The sequence below is a fragment of the Penicillium macrosclerotiorum genome (assembly GCF_028827735.1).
Source record: "Penicillium macrosclerotiorum strain IBT 26536 chromosome Unknown utg000006l_segment0_segment0, whole genome shotgun sequence".
Classification (NCBI taxonomy): domain Eukaryota; kingdom Fungi; phylum Ascomycota; class Eurotiomycetes; order Eurotiales; family Aspergillaceae; genus Penicillium; species Penicillium macrosclerotiorum.
In genome coordinates, this window is record NW_026643085.1 from 1,278,749 (window position 1) to 1,295,563 (window position 16,815).

The window sequence follows — 16,815 nt, forward strand, 5'->3', positions numbered from 1 at the left end:
CCTTTCTTTCACAAAGATCGCCAGTGTGTTGCATTGTCTGCGACGTGCATCGCCCCGAATCCCCTAAATCACTAAGGTCTGGGATCACCGACTTGGCCTCGCAATGTCTTTTTCCTGCCATCCAAACGCGGCTAAGACCATTTTCGCTGTAATAATCTTATTTTAAGGAGAAATTACTATGCCCCTAATTGCCCTACTTGGAACTTCGGCATTTGAATGACAGAGAACACTTTTCTGTGGAGTAGGTGAATTTTATACCGCCATACGAAGCATCTATCAGACTACGAAGTACAGACTATACAGAAGAAGATAGGAAGTTGTAGCGTCGTGGTAGCGCCGTCGAAAATGACCAACAAGAGGAAGCGCTTCCAGCACTCGACGCACCGCAACCATTTCTAGCCTCCATTCACGACTCTTAAGTCAACTGAGCTGTAAAAAGAAATCCGATAAATGCCTGGAAACCCGTCGAGAGGAAGAAGCCACATATTGCCGCGAGGACCCATATACTCCGCTGTATGTTCAGACATTACAGAGATACTCAATCCCCCGCTCGTTACGTACAGTATCCCGGGTATACCCGGAACCCAGCTCTACAAGACGCTAGGGGATATTGAAACACCTATCGTAGGCTGTTTCCCCGTAACGATATTTAGACATCACATCGAGCATCGCATTCTATTGGACCCCACCTTCAAAAGCCTATGCAGTATCCTACTACATTGACAAAATATTGATCTCTGATATACGAGGCCGTCGGTGTGTGATGAGTATTTTTTGTCTCCAAGGCGCTAAACTTAATGTGACAAGTGCTGTTTTTGATGCTTCAACATAAGCACTAGGTCAAAAGCCCACGATTTCCTCTCAAAAAGACGCACAATTATGGTCCTTTCGTCGTCACGTCGACTGGCTCCGTATAGATCGCCCGGACACATTTTCCAGTTGACGATTGCGTTGGTTGGGTTCTCGGCTCAACCTGCTGGGTGCGAGTTTCAGATTTATCCGCCGCCAAGCCCCCGTGTCCGGGCGCCAACCAGGCTTGTGCCGAGTATCCGCCGCCAAGCCCCCGTGTCCGGGCGCCAACCAGGCTTGTGCCGAGTATCCGGCGCACAAGTCAACGTGGCGTTATGCTATGCATGATCACGTCACGTGGTAATGACGTTTGCAGCTCGTTTTCAGACTTGTTTTTAATTCGATTCGAACTGTGCAAAGGGATTCTGCGCTTCCCCAATAACCCCATCGTGGTTTCTACTGTAGAGTAAATTTGCTTCAAATCCAGTTCTAAATGGACGGCCAGTTGTCCTGTGGTGGTATTCGGCTTTCCCGATTACTTGACCTTGGCAGGAAGCTGTAAATGGATAAGGCCCCGCTGAGCCGGTCCCCATTTTTTCTCTGAGCTTGATGCTTACCCATGGGCGGAGTCAACAGCAGTCCGTGTTTCGCGCCGCTAGGGCGTTTATCCCTAAGAGATATGCACGCATTCCCTGTATAATCCCTTAACACCGGCTGAGGTCCGTGGTTTGTAATGGGCAGTAAGAAAAAAATAGAAGAAAAAAAACGCCACAAGGTCCATCAGCCCAACTGGACCTGCCATCGTTCAATCATTTATTAAAAGGGCGCCCTGTAGATGGAATGGATCTATCGCTCTTTTCTTTCGGAATATCGCTATACCCATAATCCTCGATACTTCTCGAACATCCCATTCTGGTGGTCCATCCCACATACTCCACCGATTTCGACCTGAATCCGGTATTTTTCCCCTCATCGGCTATCCCCGCAAACGGGGCATAAACAAGGTCATTAGATTCTCACGAAATAACCTTGCGCACACGGTTTCTTTCAATTGTGAACTTTCAACTCATACTTCTGGCGACTCGTGCTTTCCACCAACCCACTTCCTCGACTTCTATATATACTCGCCTCCAATCATTTTGACCCGACGGGTGGTCCACACCCAGTCTGCTCACCATGGCGAGCCCCGAAGAGCATCATGCATCTGAAAAGATCGAACCCGTCCTCCCCACCAAGATCCCATACTGGCGCCTCGTATTCGACCAAGGCGTGGTGACCCAGGAAGTCATGAACCATCCATATCCTGGTTCCGGCACAGAGGACGACCCGTACGCTGTGACATGGATCCCCAACGATCCTCGCAACCCCATGAATTTCAGCGAAGTGAAGAAATGGAGTTTCACAATGCTTGTGGCTATTGCCACCTTAGCTGTTGCATTGGTTTCCTCCGCCTATACCGGCGGTGTTGCGGAAATTGAAGAGGAATTTGGTATCGGAGACGAAGTCGCTACTTTGGGTGTCTCGCTTTTCGTTATCGGCTTTGCTGTAAGTTCCACGCGACCATGAAAACAAAAGATGATTAGCAAAAGAGGAGGTTGGAGAGGAGAGCATAGCCACTGACTCAATCATAGGTTGGCCCGCTGCTTTGGGCTCCTTTCAGCGAGCTGTTCGGCCGCCAGATCCTCTTCACCACCACCTACTGCGCCCTGACTGCATTCAATGCTGGTTGCACCGGCGCGAAGAATTCCTGGACTCTCATCATCCTCCGTTTCTTTGCCGGCGCCTTTGGATCCTCTCCCCTCACAAACGCCGGTGGCGTCATTGCTGATATGTTTCCGGCGAAGCAGCGTGGGATTGCTATGAGTCTCTTTGCTGCTGCGCCCTTCCTCGGTCCCGTCTTGGGTCCCATAATTGGTGGTTTCTTGGGAATGAACGAGGGATGGAAGTGGGTGATGGGTTTTCTGGCCATCTTTTCGGGTGCGGTTTGGATCTTGGGCTCCCTCCTGATCCCGGAAACTTACGCGCCGGTGCTGCTCCGCCGCCGTGCCGAGAAGCTTTCGAAGCTCACGGGCAAGGTCTATACTAGCAAGATCGACATCGACCAAGGAAAGGTCTCTCTGAAGGACTCCTTCAAGATTGCTCTGTCCCGCCCCTGGATCCTGTTGCTCAAAGAGCCGATTGTCTTCCTTCTATCGCTGTATATGGCTATCATCTACGGTACCCTGTACATGATGTTCGCGGCTTTCCCTATTGTCTACCAAGCAGATCGTGGCTGGAACCAAGGAATTGGCGGCCTGGCTTTCCTCGGTATCATGGTTGGCATGCTGATTGCCGTGGTTTATACTCTCTGGGACAATAAGCGGTATATCAAGGTCCAGGATGCGCATGAAGGTTTCGCGCCCCCGGAGGCTCGTCTGCCGCCTACTATGGTCGCCTCGATCGCAGTCCCTGTGGGCTTGTTCTGGTTTGCGTGGACAAACTACCCTTCGATCCACTTTATGGCCAGCATTGCGGCTGGTGTGCCCTTCGGCTTTGGCATGGTGCTTGTCTTCCTAGGTATCATGAACTACCTGATCGATGCCTACACCATCTTCGCCGCATCCGTCCTTGCCGCCAACTCAGTCCTGCGTTCCTGCTTCGGTGCTGCATTTCCTCTGTTCACCACCTACATGTATAACAGCCTGGGTATCCACTGGGCTTCCTCGATCCCCGCGTTCCTGGCCCTCGCCTGTCTACCCTTCCCGTTCCTGTTCTACAAGTATGGTGCCGCCATCCGCAAACGCTGCAAGTTCGCTGCTCAGTCCGATGCGTTCATGCGCAAGATCCAGGAGCAGGCCACTGCTATCCCATCCGAAAAGGAAGAGGAGATTAAGTTCGATCGCACCGAGGCTCCTGCTCCAGACGGATCGCTGTCCAGCGAGTCCGATTCCGCTACTGGCGAGCTTCCCTCGGCACAGCGCATCCGCAGTCGCGCTTATTCTTCTGCCTCTCGCACAAGCTCGTTGCACCGCGTGCCAACCTACGAAGGCAACCCGTACGATATTGATCGGGTCCACACCCGCGAATCGTTCAAGAACTAAACGACCCATGTTTTTCTCTCCCATCATTTTCATCATTTTTCTCCCATCTCTCACCTTACTTCCCCTGCAATAATCTTAGTGTCTATCGTCAGGCCTTTTCGTCTGGAAATCAAAACCTTTCTTTGTCTGGGTCTTCGTCTTCTGTGAAGAACACGTATCCCGCCGCATATTGTTGATTTGTTTTTATACCCTGCTATTTCCCCGTGTTCATACTAGGGATGATTTATGTGTTTATGGGTTGCATCATCATTACCTGCATATATTTCGGAGTTAGAACTACCTTTTGGTAGTCGGATAATTGATTTATATATTCTCCAATCAAACCCCCAACTAGATGCATGTAAACATTTGAAAAAAGGCTGGCTTATCAATCCATCCCTTTCAAGCGAAGAATTTCGGTCAGGTTATATGGACTATGGATCGCGAGCATAGGTCTAATATTCCATAGCTCCAATACTAATAATAGATGAATAACTCGGACTATCAATGTGATAGATCAACTCAGTTTGAATGAAATCGGGCAGACTCGGGTAATCGGAGATTCGGAGAAGTTGTCCGATTATCGCCGGCTTATCGCCACAGTTTCAAGGCCCCCCGATAAACTTGAGTCACGCCGAGCCGAATCTTGCCAATCCTCGGCGGCCATCATCTCCGATACATTTGTTCGTTGACGTGCTGGAAATGAGTCTCTTCCAGAAGGGACTCAGCGCTCAGGTCTCGGCGTTCGCGATCCGCTCACGAACAGTAGCTCCCGGTGTGCGATCTCCGTTGCGACGGGTGCGTCAGCCGCTACGACACAAGTCCTCGAATGCCTCAGCGCCAGGAGCGCCTGTCGAGGGTCAAACTCCAGGAAATGGTTCCGCAGTGAATGGAGGCTTACCTCCAAAGCCGTCCCAGTCAAATCCATCGTCTACAACCTTGTCGCCGAGTTCGGCACCAACCCCTTCCACGTCTAACTCGGCGAACCCTGCAGCCACAGCCGCCGGCGCGGCGACCACCCCGGCTGCGAACACAGTGGTGCGATCTCGAGGGTTACGGGAGATCATTAAAGCTGGTCCATTGGGCCGGGTTGGGCGATGGTACTCGCGGGTACAGGAGCGCAAGCCGTATGCGACACAGTTCTGGAGTTCGATTGTCATCTATCTGTGCGGAGATCTGAGTGCCCAGCTACTATTCCCTTCGGAGGTGCCTCAGTCTACACAGAATCAAAATGAAGATGGAAAGGAAGAAGCGATCCAGACTGTGGGATATGACCCCTGGAGAACGGCGCGGCACTTGGTCGTGGGAGCAGGATCGAGCATTCCTTCATATAACTGGTAAGCGAGTTGCACCAAAGGCGATTGAAACTCTTAGTCTATGACAATTCGTGTGGGATCAGCGCGGGTATACAAATAACTAATTCCGATATACAGGTTTATGTTCCTCCATAACAACTTCAACTTCTCATCCAAGATCCTCTCCGTTCTGACCAAGGTCGTGGTCCAGCAAATCTGCTTTACCCCTGTCTTCAGCACCTACTTCTTCGGTGTGCACTCTCTTTTGGGAGGTGCAACGCTACAAGAGACCTTCGAGCGGCTCAAGAAGGCTCTTCCCGTCAGTATCACCAACAGTGTCATGCTTTGGCCTGCGGTCACAGCCTTCAGCTTCATGTACGTGCCTCCACAGTTCCGAAACGTCTTTTCAGGCGTTATCGCTGTTGGCTGGCAAACCTACTTGAGCTGGCTGAACCAGAAGGCAGCGAGGGAGGTTCTCGCCGAAGAGCTTGCTGCGAAAAAACTCATCTCTAGCGCACCGCATGAGATGGCTGGAAAGTTGATTACTACAGCAGGAACTGCATAAAATAGAGATAAGTCAGGCTGGATATGATATTGGGCTCTTTATATGGTTTATATGCCCACTATTGCCGACGCTGGGATTTCTTGCTCTCAGTACTTTTTTTTTTGGAGCGACGCATTGTTATATTTTCATATACCAACTCTAGACAATAGACTTAGATTTTGATTTTCTGTAAATCGTGAACATAAAATGCATGCGACTGACCGCGAGTGGCAGATGGAGCGTGTCCAATTATCGGACGCGGATTCCCAATACAGCTACCTCATATACCACGCGATGACGTTCCGGCGGCGTTCCATCAGCATACCACGTAGGATATGAATGCCCTCGACCATCGCAGGCATGTCCTGCTCACCGCAGCTACCGCGGCCTGAGGAACCAGACTCTAGTGACTACGGATCGGATTTCACTCCGGATGAGGAGGAACTGGTGAACGAGTTGCTGGCCCGCGCCGCGGAAGACGCGACCGAAAGGCCCAACGCCACCTCTCCCTTGACTCCAATCCACGTCGCTGCGTTCGCGACAGAGCACCCGAGTTCGCTTGTAGCTACAAGCCTACTCGCAAATTTTGAATCTTTACAACCAGCGGCTCTCTCTTCGCCTGTCGAGGACATCGAAGATGGCATCCAGGGCGTCCGGCTGCCTAAGGTGCTGGGCCGGCAGATGCTTCGCTCGCCCTGGAGAGACACGAGTCAGCAGGCCTGGGTTGGACCACCTGGTTCTCGGAGCCCCGTGGCTGAGGGGGCAAGTCAGGGCGCAGGCAACAGGAGTTCTCCGATTGGTATGCGTGTGCTGTTGCTTTGCGTGGATGTTTTTTCTCCATACCCGAAACTTCCTTGAACTGGGCTGACACGGAACTATCCGAAGCGTTTAGTGGAAGATCCTATCTCAACCGAAGGCAGAGAGCGAGAGCGAGAACGGGGCGCTGTGCGCGAGGAAGAATGGACGCGAGTTGAACAATTAGCCCCAACGCTGGACTCGCGGACTCCCGTCGAGCGCTTTCGCCGGCCGCCCAACAAGGCATTCTCAGTTACGGACTTGGTTTCTCCGGCATGGTGTGAGTTGCAATATTGGTATACCTTGACGAAACATGGACGGAAGCGGAGGACACCTGCAATGAAGAAAGGAAGTGTCGTGCACAAGGCTCTCGAAGATGAAATTTACACGACTGTTCCGGTAGAAATCACTACCAAGGAAGATGCATGGGCTCTGAGAATTTGGAATGTCATACAGGGCTTACGCATGCTGCGCGAGTATGGCGTTACGCGGGAGCTTGAGGTCTGGGGAATAGTCGATGGGGAGCTGGTTAATGGGGTTATTGACCAGCTGTCATACGAATGCCCTGATTCCGAGCTCGAGGCTACCGCTGCCAGGTATTATGCAGATGCGGTAACTTCGCGAGCGGTCCTACCTGAGTACCAGATGTCCCTGTCGGATTTCTTGCTGTCGTCCTCACAAGGCGGCAGGAGACTTTCTGATCTTGCAGATATTGGAGTCGCAGAGGAAGTCCCTCCCAGCCTCGAAGACCCAACAGTGCCTGGGTTGCCACGTATTTACATGACTGATGTCAAGACCAAAGCCAGTGGGTCTGTCCCGACGATTAAGAGCACATCATTCCGGCCGACGCTTCTTCAACTACAACTGTATTACCATATGCTCAATCGTCTCATCACCACTGACGATGTCACCATCGACGTGCTTGCAGCACGCTACGATCTCGATCCTCAACGCTCGTTCACCGAGGCCTTCATCTCCGAGGTTAGCGGACTGAACGACGAATACTTTGATGCTGCCTCGTCCCAAGAATTTGACCTGGACGATGTTCCTACCCCAGATGATGCAGTGCAAGCCCCTCTTGGTTCCGGTCCTGCTGCTATCCCATCACACGCCAGCCAAGACTCGACCAGCATACTGTTGACCCATGGAACCTTATCCTCTCTTTGGAAATATATGAAGGAGCAGCTTCGATATACTTTCATACCGTCCGTTACAGACCAAGCACTGTCGGTTGCACCATCTATCCCATCACATATACAGCCGGAGATGCTTGCAGAGTACCCTACTCTACTCTCTCCAGTTCTCACAGCTCGATTTCTTTCATCAGCTCCGACGACTGATCTCCGCCCGAAGCTCTTGGGAAGTCGATCCTTCCTATTTGACCCTGCAACCATGACCTCTTATCTTACCAAGCAAATGGAGTGGTGGCGCGGTCAGCGCGACCCAAATGGTGTCGGCATTGTGGAGGCATGGAAATGTCGTATCTGCGAATTTCGCGACGAATGCACATGGCGCCAGGAGCGAGAATGGGATATCGCTAATCGAAATCGCCGGCGACGCATGGGTTTTTCGTCTGATATATGAAACACCTTCTCCAGAGATCCAGTACCGACATGAGGCGCTTCGACCCTCTTCTGCAGACCGTACAAGCTTGGGGATCTGAATAACTGCCACCAATCCGATAGAACGACCGATAGAACGAAGCAGTTGATAATCATATTTCTGTCTACAAAGGATATTTACGCACTTCATCCTCCTTATCAATCTCCAAGCCCGCCGCTACCTGCTCCCTATGCTTCTGATCTAGATACTCCAAAAGCACCTCTTCATACTTTTCCTTCCCCTTATACCGCGACACATCATCTCCCCAACTCCGAATTGCAGACGCTAGCCGCCCCGGTACATACGGTTCCTTAACAATCTCCGTGATCGGCTCAAAATACGTTCGGATCGTAAACACCACCGCCCCGGACCGCGGTAGTCGCCGCAGCGACTGCCGCTCCGATCGGAAGAAGTGGTGCTCGATCGCCTTATTCTTCGCGGCCGTGTTCCACGACACTGTCGCCGCGTCTTCAGGCCCGATACTGTGCGACCACGCGAGGCTGTCATCCACCTGGATGAAGTAGTTGTTCCGCAGCACGGGCTCCTCCGGCTTCAGCCGCCGGAAGAAGTTCATCATGCCGCGCTCTAGCTTCTCGCGAAACTGTGGCACGTCGCCCGACGTGTGGATCTCGGACAGCGGCATCCCGAACTTGTCGCTGAGGCGCCAGAAGCCGGCGAGGAGGATCGCCCCAGCGAGGAGGTAATATTCTCCGTCGGGGCGCTCGAACATCAGCGCGAGATCATCTTGGATGAGGCGCGCTGCGGTGGCCATGGGGTCCTCAGGGAGGGGGCGTTGGGTGATGTCAAAAGTTTCATTTGTGGCGAGGTTGGTGATGCCTGTTGGGGTCTTTTGGAACATACTCGGGTAGCGCTCGGGGAGATACTCGCATCTGATATCGAAGATGGCTGTTAGGTCTGGCCTTCTGCAGTTGATCCGAGGCGTCAAGGGCGACTTACAGTTCTTCGAGGAGTTCAATGGCGCCGTCCATTGCTTCTGGGGCAGTCCCGATGCATTTCTCGGCGCGTTCGTCTATACGCTGAGCTTTATCGGCGTGGTATTTGAGGTAGTGATTGTCAAGCTCTGAGCCGTAACGAAAGATTAGGTCTCGTTAAATATTGAGTATGCATCTACACGATGCACCAGTGAGAAAGGCTTCGTCTTACCGATCCACTCGTCCCATTTCATACTCCGTAGTCCCATGGTCACGAAATACTTCCTGTCAGAATCTATTAGTGATGTGGGCTTCTGTCGAGGGCAAAATGTTCTTCTTACGGGCCATATCGAAACGGCCGATAGGGGATTGGCTTCGAGACATGAACGTCCCAGTCCGGGTATGGAGATGCAGTGGGCCTCCTGAAATCGGACGGTGTCCATTCTAAGTAGGATGTTAGAGGAGGGACTATAGACAGAGAGAAGGCTGTTTTGTCACCGACCCCCAGGCTTCCGTGATACTTTGCCTCCGGAACCCAACCGGGCTGCTGGCTTCTCTAGATCGGGGGTGGAGGGTCTGGTGGCGGTGGTCGACGATATCCATTTCCGGGAGACGACTACGACGACCCAGGCGCAGAGATTCAAGACTAGAAAGGCGCCCACGAGCTCTTTGGTTGGCATCAGGGTCTCTATTGTCCCTTGAAAGGACTCGAAACTCATGGTGGCCTATGCTCGGGGTATAGAAATGTAGATGGATCAAGGTCTAACCGCTGATTCCATGGAGCCAAAGAGTCCAGGCACCCCAGATACTATATTTAACAATATAAGCAGAAGTTCATGGGAAATTGGCTATCCCGTTCTTGGGATTACGAATGATCTATCGCTCTGCTTTCTCTTGCGAGCTGCCGTTCCTGTTAATCCGATGCGAGTTTTCCTTTTATCATGGGCATCAAAATGTACTGGTCGATGTCCCGGGTAGCTTTGCGGGGAAGCCCAGACACAGCATGTCCTCCGTATTGTCTCTTTCAAGCCGTTGGATCCGAGGCGGCAGAGGACGGGCCTATGAAAGGTCATAGAGCAAGCGTCCTTGCGATCAGAATGACATCGGTTTATTGGCAGAGGGGGTGCCTATCATGCGCGCTGGTCAACGAGGAGGGGGATTTCTTCTCCCGATCGGGTAAAGCAACCACTGGAGATAACCTTATCCGCCCGATGGACTGATAACTGATAAAAATGAAGTTAAATGGGGAAATAATAAATATAGCCCTTTTATTTGGATGCTTAATTGTGTGGGGAACCTCCTCGACGGGTTTTGAACACTACATGGTCGAGACCCTCGCGGCGCTGCAGAAGGCAGTACTGCCCCCATTTGCGTTGAAATTGTTGGGGAATGAATGGGAAATCAGGGATCCAGATCAACCGCCCTAAAAGCCCTGTCTGGGAGGCGTCAAGAAAGCTCTGGCAAGACAGAGTCTCCCATTGCGCCCTGTCGTGGATGTAGTGAGGTTCTAGCTCAGTTGACTCCCGCCCAGGGAAGTAAGAGTCAACGAGGAAAGAACATTGGGAGATATCGATCTATAATGGTAGATGAGTATCAAAAATGGAGGCGAACATAGAATAGGACTTACGTATTTGCTGGAATCTTCGATATTGAGATCATTCATACCATGAGGGATTTTCGATGCGCCATCCAGACGAGCGGAAAGGCTCGGTGCGTCGGGAAAGTCGCCTGGGAGAAGACCACGGAACTCACTGCGGATGAACTTTGCTCGCATATCGTGGGGGAGGAAGTACGAAGATGGGAAACGATACCACTCCTTGCCGAAGCATACAGAGCTTCCTGCTTGCGCCAAGTTTGCTTGCTGCAAAGGCTCCAAGACCTTCAAAGGAGCGTTATATGCTGTCACCATCCCCAAGATGCGTAGCATTCCAGCATTAACAGCCAGCAGAACAACAGAAATAACTGCAATGAGCTTCAGCTTGGCGGGAACACGCCCGATGAGTTGATTTGGATTGCTGGACCCGACGTAAGAGAGAATCAAGTGGAAAGACAAAGCTGCATTCAGGGCCAGGAACGGGTATGCAGGATACATGAATCGTTCCTCCTTGTGAGGCTGGATGGTAAAGATGCCGAACCACATGTAGAACGGTGCAGCCATAATGAGTAGAGTGAGCGAACGCAGACGCTGCATGGATGTGGCTTCAGTCCGCAAAATCGATAGGAGGAGAAGCGGAGCGGACAACATCGCGAATACAAACCAGACATTGAAGTTCAGGAGCAAGTTTCGGATGTAGAACGTCCATGGCTCGGTTCCAAAAATTTCGGGGCCTCTCCCTTGACCACCGAAGATATTATATGCAACAATATTCCATGGGACGAATACAATCTTGCGGAAGAACATGTAGTCAACCCCCACTTCTAGGGCCTGTGATGTGTTAGAGTATAATGTTCTGTAAGGTATACAGCGTCCTTTACATACCAGAATGGCGAGACACCTCAAAGCGCCATCGAAGACAGCATAGTAAAGCGAGCCCACAGTGCCAGCAAAGAAGCCAAAGATAAGCTTTTCGGCTAGAAGAGGTAGAACTAGCGCACCAGCAAATGGCCATCCCACAATTGAACCCAGACCGAACCACATGATCCCCTGCGCAACGGACCGACCACCCTTCAAGTCCAGGAAGGAGGCGAGGCCAAGCATCGAGGTATACATAGTGAATGTCGAGGGTAAGAAAGCAGTTGAAGCATGGAACACCCCGGGGCTGGACAAAGTGACTAGTAGAAACAAGAGGCCAATTCGGGGATTCACAGAACGGCAGATGGAGGAGTATAGTCTTGTCTGGCAGGCAGCACAGAAAGTCGCGAGAAAGACTCGAATCATGTAGAATTCAGCCCCCTTGGTGTTAACGAATAGTGATCCTACTTTTCCAACCGCGGCATGAAGTGATACGTATAGCCAGCTTCGGATGGAGTATATGGGCGAGTACTCCCATGTCTGAAGGCCATATCCGTGTTCGAGATAATGCGCAGGCTCCCAAAAATTAAAGACTTCATCACAGTCTTGAATGGGCGCAAACAGAGCCGCAAGGCCATTGATGAAAAGGCAAAGATACAAGGTAGCGTTCAGAGGGAGGTAGAACGGAGGGGGCGGGGGACTAAGACAGTAGTTATATTAGCCTCAAATCATTCCAATTGTGCTATTCCGGTGTTGAAATACCGCGCTTTTGTTCGTGGTGGATGTGCTGCCGCCTGGGCAGTTCTGTCGGCCTCTGCCATCTTGCTCGTAGCTGAGCTTGGTTGTCTGCTGGCTAGTTCGGCGGCGATAAAGCGATAAACTGGCCGCGACAAGACCCACTTCCGCGTTTTCGCCACTCAGAGCGTGAACACGCGCCAGTCATGTGACGTTTTTATTCAAGAGCTCTGACCGCTTCTATTATCGGCGCTGGTACTCTCCGCCCTCGTATTTATCCGCTCCACATAAAGGGAATGTCCGGAGGATTTGAGGGCGAATACAAGAGTCTTGTTTCAATCAGATATTTATTTAAGAAATCAATACATATAACGTAGACTCCTTTCAAAAAATTAACTTGGTCCTTTTCTTAAAAGCCTGTTGTGATTGGAAAATGCTCGTATACATTTTTATGTCTGGCAGAAAAAAAAGAGTTATCGGCCGCCCTCGACGGTAACCGGTGGCAGATCCGCAAAAAAAGTTCCCGCGACTTTTTTTCTCTGATCGTTCTTAATTTCGTCGTGTGAAGATCCCAGACATTCAGATCCTGTCAATATGAGTGACAGCAATATTGTCTCAAATGACCCTGCTGGTCTCAGTGACGGTCCCCCCTCCAAGCGTCCCTGCATGATCGATACGCCGCCTATTGCATCAACTCCAGACGATGGGAGCGATTTCTACAATACACCTCTGGTCCCTGGGACTCCTGTGGTAAATGCAGGTACCCAGAACCCTGCGCCTGGAGCTGAGCCGCCAGTTGTTTCCCAGCCGGCACCGATGATCCCAGGGTTGGGTTTTGTCTCCCCGAATGCTCAACCCTCGGCAGTCACTCAAGATACAAATAGCGCCGCCTCCACGCAGAACACTAGCGAAGCCGAACTCAAACCGCGAGAGATTGGAACTACGGCCAATCAAGAGCCAAAGAAGGATGTGGTTTCCACCGATAATATGGAAGTTGATCAGAAGCCCGCACAATCGAGTTCAGACAAGACAAATGAAGCATCTTCGGAGCAACCTGATAATGAAGAGGAGGCCGAAGAGGAACACCCAGAATGGGAGGTTGACTCGGATCCCTATGAGTCATCCTCAGACAGCTCGACATCTGATTCCGACGATAGCGACGACGAAGATTACCCGATTCTTAGCCCCGAAGAACAAGCACGAATCCTGATGCAGGCCGAGGCTGGCTCTGATGATGAGGGAGATAGCAAAGGGAAAGCCGGTGGATTCATTCGCTCCGCCAATGAGATTGACGAAGACGTCTTACCGATTCCCGATATTCAAGTGACCCCCGAGATGAAGATTACCCTGCTAGGAAAGGTCCAGACAGCCATTGACAATGCCGTTCTTATCGAAGCAAATGTCTCTGGCGATTACCAGGTGCTTGAGTCTGGCTCGGTCCTCTGCTCTGAAGACCGCAAAATCCTGGGTGTTGTGTCTGAAACTCTTGGCCGAGTTGAAAACCCGCTCTATACCGTCATGTATAAGAACGCAGCTGAGGCCCAGGAGCGAGGCATGGTGAAGGACATGCTTGTCTACTATGTTGATGCTCACTCTACATTTGTCTTCACCCAGCCTCTCAAGGGAATGAAGGGTAGCGACGCCTCCAACTTCCATGATGAAGAGGTTGCCGAGGATGAGATTGAGTTTTCCGATGACGAGGCGGAGGCTGAATATAAGCGGAAGCTGAAGCAGAAGAAACAAGAAAGAAAGGATGCCAGGGAGGGTGGTGCTGGAAGGAAGAAGGGACCTCCAGGTCCCTCGAAACTTGGTCAGTCCGAACTCAACTATGACGATGAAGGAGGCGAGGATGGATATACACCCCTGGCTCGGCCTAAGAACCTTCATGAGATGATGGGCGCCCGGGAGGCACCGATCGAAGGTATCGAGCGAGGATCTGCTTCGCGTGGCGGCAAAGGCCGAGGCCGAGGCGCCGATAGGGCGCGAGGAGGACGTGGACGAGGTGGTGGCGGCCGAGGAGGATCTTGGGAACGAGATCAAGATCGCCGTCCCCAGCACCAGCAGAGCAGCGGTGGTCAGTTTCCGGCTCAGCCAGTCTCTCACCAGCCTCAACCATCGCCGTACGGCCAACCTCCACATCAGCAACAGCCACCATTCTATGGCATGCAGCAGCCCTTTACTGGATACCCGCAGTATCCGCCCCAGCAGCAAGCACAGTACGGGCAAGGTTCAGCACCGACGCAATTCCCCTTTCAATTCCCCTTCCAGCAACCGTACCCACAACAGCCTCCTTTTCAGGGCATTCCCCCAGGCGCTCATATCAACCCTCTGTTCCTGGCTGCTCTGCAGCAACAGCAACAGCAACAGCAATTCCAGCAACCCCAAGCCTCTACACAGGTGCCACAGCAAAATCCAACTATGAACTTTGACCAAGTCAAAGCCCAGTTGGATCTGTTACGCCAGCTGAGCAATGGGAACCAGGGACCCCCGCCGTCATAGTTGCCTTGATTGTTCTTTGAAGTCCTTTTCTTGATGAGATATCGATACCAACCCATTTGCATTAGGAGCGGGATTAATGTGTTTGAGTCTGAGTTCGTTTTTGAAAAAAAAAGTTTATGATAGTCATGTTATGGATTTCGAGCTCGGTTATTAGCAAAATAACCTTTGATAGAGTACATATTTGCGGTATAGATGAATCACACAGGGGTAACCAATAAGAATAGATGGAGCAAAAGTCGCCCTATCACAACTTTCGCAAGTAGGAGATCCCCCATTTCTCTTGCTTTAAGAAAGGTCGAATTTATTAAAAGTCAGCGGGCTTGGCGCTCTTTGCTAGAGCCCAGAAATTTTCCATTTTAGAGCGAGTCAGAACGTCTTTGGCGGCCGAGTCACTCTCGCACACTCGGGCTCCGAGCCACTTTCTAAACACTCGGCTCTTGGCTTGGCCTTCCCATAAGAGAGTGCATGTGTTATTGCTGAAGTCTCGTGGTTCACCCTTGTCATCCTCTGTAGATAACCACAGTGGTTGACTCTCACTCTTCTCATCTGATGAGCGATTTGGGCCGGGATTCTCGGTCCAAGCAATCCGATTCATCATCAGCTTTCGATAGTTGTTGATAGAATGTTTGCCACCCTCAACAATCACCAGGTTGAGTTTCGGGTGTATGACACAGATGCCAGTCAACGCATTTTGCTCGGCATTCTTGCTAATCTTGAAACGGTTGCGGCCGCTCGCCAGACTGTCAATTCGGTAAACAGACACGTAGACACCAAGTTCCGCATCTTTCTCCTGTTGACTAGCAAGCTTTTCTCGCCGTTGATCTTTTGTCAACTTGCGCTCTTCATTCATGATCTCGTGCTTCTCGCGACGGTCCGCAATTTCCCTATTCACACGTGCCTCCACAGCAGTAGGGTCTTTGACTGCTTGCTCACCCAAAACACGCATGAGGTTGGACTTTTTGACTTTCGGCGGCGGTGCCGGTTCAAGACCCAAACGGATCTTGGCCTGTTGTTCCTTGAGGTCCGCCATACGTCGCTGTCGACGAATCTTCGCCTGCTCCTTTGGCGTGAGATACATCGGTTTTTGAGCTGGTAAGTGCTTTTCCTGCGGAGGCTCAAGGAGAATAGGGTGTTGGACATAGCGAGTGATGATGGTGTCGGCTGTGTCGAGCTTGAGGTTCGCGGGATCATCAATAGCAGCGTAGTCACTTCCATTGACCAACCCTTCATCCCACCATTCAAGAGCTGGCGGAGCAGGAACCAGATATGCCTTTTCGATATCCAAATCCTCATCAATGCCAACCTGTCGTTGTTTCTCCGCAATCCGCTTTTTCAAATCCTCCAACTGTGCTTGTCGGCGCAGGGCAGCTGCCTGTTGAATGTATTTGCCTTTTTGATTGAAGATCAGCTGACGAGTCTGACGCGGCTTAGCTACTGTTGATTGTGAACCCAGACTAGGATCGAAGTATGGGTTGCTTTTGATCTCCTCGATCGAGGGGCCAGAGAGATCGAGTTGAGCCTTATTGCCTCGGAAAGACGAATCCGAGCGTCGATTGCCCGTCTTGAAAGGCTGTCGGCCCTTGGACCCACGAAATTCTGGCGTAGCATCCGATAATAGAGCTGGATGAAGACCGACATCCAATCCACCACGAGCCTTCGATAAGCCTTCATTGTCGAGTGTGGGGGGTTGATAGGACGGCGCGGGAGTATGCGTTTGTTGTTGAGATGCTGCACCAGCTCTTGACGTAGCCGCTGCTACCCGAGCTCTCATTTGTTCTAATCTGGACATCGCGGGACTCGAAGCCGGTGATGCTGGGCTGGGCCTGGACTCTGCCGGAGGAATTGTGGGCGTCGCACCACCTCGAGCAGCCTGTAGACGCGCACGCACGGCTTCCGCTTTTGCCCGCGCCTCAGCTACCATCTTTTCAATATCAACTTTTCCAGAGACAGCGCCTCCTTGACCCGGTAATGGAGACCCATTGTTCGAGCGGGTCCTTTTCTGGGAATTGTTGTCATCATCCTCCGGGTGAGGTCGCTTTAGCGCGTTGCCCGAAACATCAGCCATGGCGAAGCGAGCAATATCTCGCGCAGCCTTCTCTGGCGACCGAGGGTA

The 16,815-nt window shown here is 51.6% G+C and overlaps 7 protein-coding genes across 7 annotated transcripts; 4 read left to right on the top strand and 3 right to left on the bottom strand.

Annotated features, from left to right (window-relative positions):
• Positions 1 to 1,965: 1,965 nt before the first annotated feature.
• Positions 1,966 to 3,869, top strand: N7462_005749 (MFS transporter; the record flags this gene model as incomplete). Its single annotated transcript, XM_057077467.1, has 2 exons — positions 1,966 to 2,334; positions 2,421 to 3,869. 2 exons carry the CDS (start codon positions 1,966 to 1,968, stop codon positions 3,867 to 3,869), a joined length of 1,818 nt encoding a protein of 605 aa, XP_056933047.1.
• Positions 3,870 to 4,550: 681 nt separating this feature from the next.
• Positions 4,551 to 5,708, top strand: N7462_005750 (Mpv17/PMP22 family protein; the record flags this gene model as incomplete). Its single annotated transcript, XM_057077468.1, has 2 exons — positions 4,551 to 5,185; positions 5,282 to 5,708. 2 exons carry the CDS (start codon positions 4,551 to 4,553, stop codon positions 5,706 to 5,708), a joined length of 1,062 nt encoding a protein of 353 aa, XP_056933048.1.
• A 339-nt stretch (positions 5,709 to 6,047) lies between these two features.
• N7462_005751 (exonuclease V) lies at positions 6,048 to 8,066 on the top strand (the record flags this gene model as incomplete). The annotated part of the gene is made up of 2 exons (XM_057077469.1): positions 6,048 to 6,486; positions 6,580 to 8,066. The coding sequence occupies 2 exons, from the start codon at positions 6,048 to 6,050 to the stop codon at positions 8,064 to 8,066; spliced, it is 1,926 nt and encodes a 641-aa protein (XP_056933049.1).
• A 142-nt stretch (positions 8,067 to 8,208) lies between these two features.
• N7462_005752 (heme-dependent oxidative N-demethylase family protein) lies at positions 8,209 to 9,735 on the bottom strand (the record flags this gene model as incomplete). The annotated part of the gene is made up of 5 exons (XM_057077470.1): positions 8,209 to 8,974; positions 9,042 to 9,165; positions 9,249 to 9,301; positions 9,358 to 9,460; positions 9,519 to 9,735. 5 exons carry the CDS (start codon positions 9,733 to 9,735, stop codon positions 8,209 to 8,211), a joined length of 1,263 nt encoding a protein of 420 aa, XP_056933050.1.
• A 561-nt stretch (positions 9,736 to 10,296) lies between these two features.
• On the bottom strand, positions 10,297 to 12,289 carry N7462_005753 (dolichyl-P-Man:Man(6)GlcNAc(2)-PP-dolichol alpha-1,2-mannosyltransferase; the record flags this gene model as incomplete). The annotated part of the gene is made up of 4 exons (XM_057077471.1): positions 10,297 to 10,590; positions 10,644 to 11,441; positions 11,496 to 12,168; positions 12,231 to 12,289. The coding sequence occupies 4 exons, from the start codon at positions 12,287 to 12,289 to the stop codon at positions 10,297 to 10,299; spliced, it is 1,824 nt and encodes a 607-aa protein (XP_056933051.1).
• Positions 12,290 to 12,797: 508 nt separating this feature from the next.
• Positions 12,798 to 14,702, top strand: N7462_005754 (RNA-binding snoRNP assembly protein NAF1; the record flags this gene model as incomplete). The annotated part of the gene is made up of 1 exon (XM_057077472.1): positions 12,798 to 14,702. One exon carries the CDS (start codon positions 12,798 to 12,800, stop codon positions 14,700 to 14,702), a length of 1,905 nt encoding a protein of 634 aa, XP_056933052.1.
• Positions 14,703 to 15,006: 304 nt separating this feature from the next.
• On the bottom strand, positions 15,007 to 16,767 carry N7462_005755 (U4/U6-U5 snRNP complex subunit PRP3; the record flags this gene model as incomplete). The annotated part of the gene is made up of 1 exon (XM_057077473.1): positions 15,007 to 16,767. The coding sequence occupies one exon, from the start codon at positions 16,765 to 16,767 to the stop codon at positions 15,007 to 15,009; it is 1,761 nt and encodes a 586-aa protein (XP_056933053.1).
• Between the last annotated feature and the right edge of the window lie 48 nt (positions 16,768 to 16,815).